This window comes from Glandiceps talaboti, chromosome 19 (genome assembly GCF_964340395.1).
Source record: "Glandiceps talaboti chromosome 19, keGlaTala1.1, whole genome shotgun sequence".
NCBI classification, from domain to species: Eukaryota; Metazoa; Hemichordata; class Enteropneusta; family Spengelidae; genus Glandiceps; species Glandiceps talaboti.
Window position 1 is genome coordinate 17,360,306 of NC_135567.1, and position 5,000 is coordinate 17,365,305.

At 37.3% G+C, this 5,000-nt stretch overlaps 1 protein-coding gene across 2 annotated transcripts in view; it reads left to right on the forward strand.

The window, feature by feature from the left end:
• LOC144450336 (uncharacterized) overlaps positions 1–1,142 on the forward strand; it is a 4,861-nt gene extending 3,719 nt beyond the window's left edge. For both annotated transcript variants that reach the window (XM_078140935.1, XM_078140934.1), the window contains 2 exons: positions 23–125; positions 985–1,142. In XM_078140935.1, coding sequence (XP_077997061.1) covers positions 23–125; positions 985–1,003 — 122 coding nt within the window. In that variant the 3' untranslated portion in view covers positions 1,004–1,142. The remainder of the gene's footprint in view (positions 1–22; positions 126–984) is intronic.
• The last annotated feature ends 3,858 nt before the right edge of the window (positions 1,143–5,000 follow it).

The window sequence follows — 5,000 nt, forward strand, 5'->3', positions numbered from 1 at the left end:
TTTATTCATTTTTTAATTAAAGATGGTGGTGTAAGTAGTGGCTTTAGTATCCATGGCAACATGTTGACATTGGTTGGTGCTTCTATCCTTGCAGTGTTGACTACTTTGGAAGGATGTAATTTAAGGTAACTATGGATTTAAGTGTACCAAGGGGGTAAAATTACAATAGTATTGACGAGCTGTGTAATGGTTACCATGACGATGTAGAACTCTCAGTGAACTTTAAGAGGCATTCTATACTGCACCTATCATTTGCCCAACTATCAAGTATTTGACTAATCCACCAATTAACTCAAGTGTTAATCCAACTACCCGTAAGACAACCAACCAGCCAACCAACCAACCATCCATCCATCCATCCATTCATCCCTCCATCTAATCCATCCATCCATTCATACATCCACTCAACCATCCATCAATCCATCCATCCATCCATCCATCCATCCATCCATCCATCCATCCATCCATCCAACAATCTAACCATCCATCCATCCATCCATCCATCTATCCATCCATCCAAATAACCAACCAACCAACCATCCATCCGTACATCCATCCATACATCCAACCATCCATCCATCCATCCATCCAACCAACCAACCAACCAACCAACCAACCATCCATCCATCCATCCATCCATTCCTTTATGTGCGTATCACATTACCAATCGAACCATCAACCCATCCATTCTAAATCAGTTTCATGTATGCTGATGTAACAACCAATCATAATTATTCATGACACCCAAGTGCGCATGCCCATTTACCTGAAAATAAAACCATGTTGGCTATTTAATTGTCTTACAATCATGAAATGTCCCTCCTGAACCCAACGATTACAGGCATGTCTTTATTTCATGAAATATCATTTTAAGTGAATGTGTAAATTCAATAGCACGATATTTATATCAAGAAAACGAATTTCATTCTATATTGTGACTGTAATATTATTGCATTTATTCTAAAAGATATGATTTTTTTTCAGGAAAACTGGAACTTATTAATCCAACAAAGCAGAGCTTCATGTCAATATCGACCAACTTTTAATATCTGTTGACAGGGATGAAGACATTTTTTTATGAATGTGCCATGAGATTTTTTATTATTGTGTTTGAATTTGTTATGAAAGTATTGAACACCGAATTGAGTACCCCCCCCCCCCCCCGTCGAATTCCTACAAATCTTCGATGTAAGCTGCTGCCTACATTGGCAGTCACTTTTGCCCTATCACAAAGGATATACGTCACCTGTTCGCTACTTTTTTTGAAATGTATATTTAACAAGAAACATTCATGGTGTTCATAATAATTAATTTAACGATAAAATGCACTGTCTCAATTCTGAAATATAATCCGTTAAATTACGATTATGTACAATTCCACGAAAAACTAGTGCAGCATACATATACAAAGTTAGTAGTTTGTATGTCAAAGAGTGACCACTGTTCATCTACATATCTTCCAAACAATTGTTCTATTGATATAGAGATTACGGCGAACAGAAATGGTAATTCAGTTTTGTATTGTTTATGAACTAATCTGCCCTTAAATACAATGTTTACTGTTAGGATTTGAATGCCATAGTTTTACTACAGAATCCAATATGGCCGCGAGTGAAGACGGCAGTGCTTAGAAAGTTGGACCGGAAGTTGTGGAGGTCGACTCTTTTACGGTAGTGCTACATAGGAGCTTGTCTTACGTACAGACGTGACGCCGTCTTTAGATATCCCGGACACCTAGTGGAAAAGTGAATATATTTTATTGTAATAGTGAACATAGGTGTAAAGACAATATGTACTAATTTGTATGTCTTGATCTCGCGATGCCTTTTTGGAGGATTTTTCTGTCTAAACAAGCTCTGGCTTTGAATGAGGCCAAACACAGGGCTATCTTGAAATAAAATCTGTCAAGTTTTAACTATTTCGTCTCGTGTGCAGTTTGTCTTTCACTACACCTTTAGCTACTGATTTCAAAATGTTACATAGCTCTAGACGTAGTCGCTTCAAAACATAGATTTTAATTTATATATAATAGATAACTTCGCTATTACTACACCATCACTAATACTATTACCACAAAACTACGCTATCGTATCCCAACCAATCATATTGTTTTGAAACGTAGTAAATGTATTAGTTCAATACACTTTTCATTAAATGTAAGGTAATATAATTGGAATTTTTTAGCTGCTAACAGCTCTGACATTCCACCTCTGTTGGTGTCATTATATTGTTGTACCATATTCAATGAAATTGCTGTTGACAACCATGCAGCAAACCAATTGTCAGTTGTGATGTGATGTGATGTGATGTGATGTGATGTGATGTGATGTGACGTGATGTGATGTGATGTGATGTGATGTGATGTGACGTGATGTGATGTGATGTGATGTGATGTGATGTGATGTGATGTGAGGAGAGGAGTGGGTCTCACGGGAGTAAAATAGGAAAACTTGGGTTATTGGGGATAGTGTTGTGAAGTGGAGATGTTGCACTCTGGTCCTGACAATGTTGAGGTCATACATGCCTATCTAGTCTTTGTGAGTTCTGACTTTCAACTCAGCCAATTGGAGCCAACAAGGTTATATTAATTACTGCAGTGCCTACACACAAATCCACGTATTCACGTATTTGGAAATATTAAATAACTTTAAAACTATAAATGGTGGTGGCAGCGGTGGGATCAAATCCTTACCATTGATTCTTGGACGCATGTCTTTTTTTCCATGTCTGATAGCTTTTAACCCATATTTCAAAAATATCTAAACAAGGGGAGGGTCATGTTTTAGAGAAAGAAAATTGAAAAGGGGCACTTGTCCACGACAGAATCGGGGAAGGTCACATTTAATCAATGGACCGGGCCTGATTTCCCTCGCCCCTCCCTGTTATTACTGAAGGCTCCCTTACTGCAGGCGCATTCGGCTGGTCATATGCAACACTGTGTTTGTCAAGTGAACGTCGTTTTTCAGGTAAGGAGGTTATCTCTGTTTATGCAGGATACCCTACCCCTCCCCCACCCCACCCCACCCACACACGAATCGTCAGTTTTATGCTCGTTTCTAGTATATGTAATTACCCATACACAAGTCTCTGTCGTTGTTATTGTCTCCCTTTGTTCCAAACGTTAACCCAGACTTTGTATCATGAAATAGTACCTGGATATAGTATACTACACTGTATGTGATCAAAAGTAGGTCACATACACTCCTTGTAATCGTTTGTTAACGGTAGTCATTATTCTAACAGAAATCGTTGCAAATTGTACAAATCATAGTTTGTAGCTTACAGGGTAGGTTGTAATACAAGTCATGTAAGGCTAATATGAGTCTATCACAGGTAGAAGGGATTTCGTGAAACGACACAAGTGAAAGGAGACCATACAACGAGTTTATTGATTTGAATACGTGACTAGAAAGAGAAATAAGCTTAGTATGTATGTATCTAGGGTGTCATCTCGTACTACTATTGTGGTAGTCAGCTTTCATCAAGGTTAGGGTCACCTTTCATCGTTTACTGTACATATATAGACCAAAACGAGCTCGAGCGAGATCATAAACGGTAAAGTGACGCTCAGCTAAAATGTGGATTGTAGATGACATAAGTACACATACTTACACATATTTTGTAACTCCGCTGATCAATATGAATAATTACACATTTAAGCTCGGGGTTACGGTCATTGGCCTATATAGAGGGAGTCTAGAGGTCATATGTAAATGTATGTATATGGTAATGAAAACCGTTCAAATGGCAACAAGTTATTGCCTCAGTTGTTGTTAACGTTGCTCTGGTAGATAAAAGCTGCAGCTTTACTGTCTGCACACAGTGGAAGCATAATTGATAACAGTGTATTGTTTATATTTGGACAGAAATCTATTTATAACAGGTTGTACTGAGAACAAGTGTTGGTTGTATCTAATCAAACTAGTTAAGTGAATATGTCTTAAAATAGTATAGGAAGAAAGCAGATACTGTTTTTGTGCTCTGAACTAGCTAACTATTGCCTTGAATGTGGTCAAAATAGATATTTCTCTATGCCATTGACAAGTACCATGTATTCTGGTTAGATATAGATATTATTCCTCAAATATATGTCGTCGTTCAGCAAAGCAAGGAAACGGGTGACCTAAGGGGCCTTGTCTGTATGAGTCGTAATACGAGTAGTGATAAGGCCCCTTAGGTCACTAGTATTTTCCAACTGAGTTAAGATACCTATAGAAGGAATACTGTAATCATACATCCTCAAGATGAAAAACCGGGAAAAATAATGGCGATTTGGAATGTTTTGACTCATATTTAGATCAACACAGAATTTGTGACGTAGACATAGGTTATCGTGACATAGAACGACCAGGTACACAATCCATATTTTCTGTTCAAAGACAATATCTTGGCTTGTACATGGTATAATATGAGGCATATTAAATCACCTACAAGTAAACTGAAGTAAATGAATAATTTTGAGCGAATATTAATTTGGTTGTGTCATCAAAAATGTCCCATTTTACAGCTAGGACAAGTTTAGATGTTATAATTGATTTTTAATATATAGGAAGTAGTCTGAGATTTATTTATTTACTGACTTATAATAATGTGTAGCTTTAAATCTAATAAATCATAATATTTTCGGGGTTTTTTCTATCCTTACATTTCAGCCTGGGTGTGTATTGATCGACATGATGTTGACTGCCGTCTTCTTCGCTGTCTTTATTGGATGTTTCCATGGCAATGAAGCAGGTGATATATCCAGCCATATTGTTTCTCCATATCTACACCAAATTTGATTACTTACTTCAAAGGGTAGGGGTGTAAGCAATGAAGGGAAAACCCTTTCAACATATATTGTACATCAAACCAAATTTTGCTCTTGTAACAGGTCCTTCGCAAACTCATTCTTATGCACGACTAAAGAGTGAATATAAATTAACAATTTCCATATATATCTGGTCCATCAAGCGACAAACCTGACGTTTGGCTTGTTTTTTGTGCACTCCCTCTCTCAA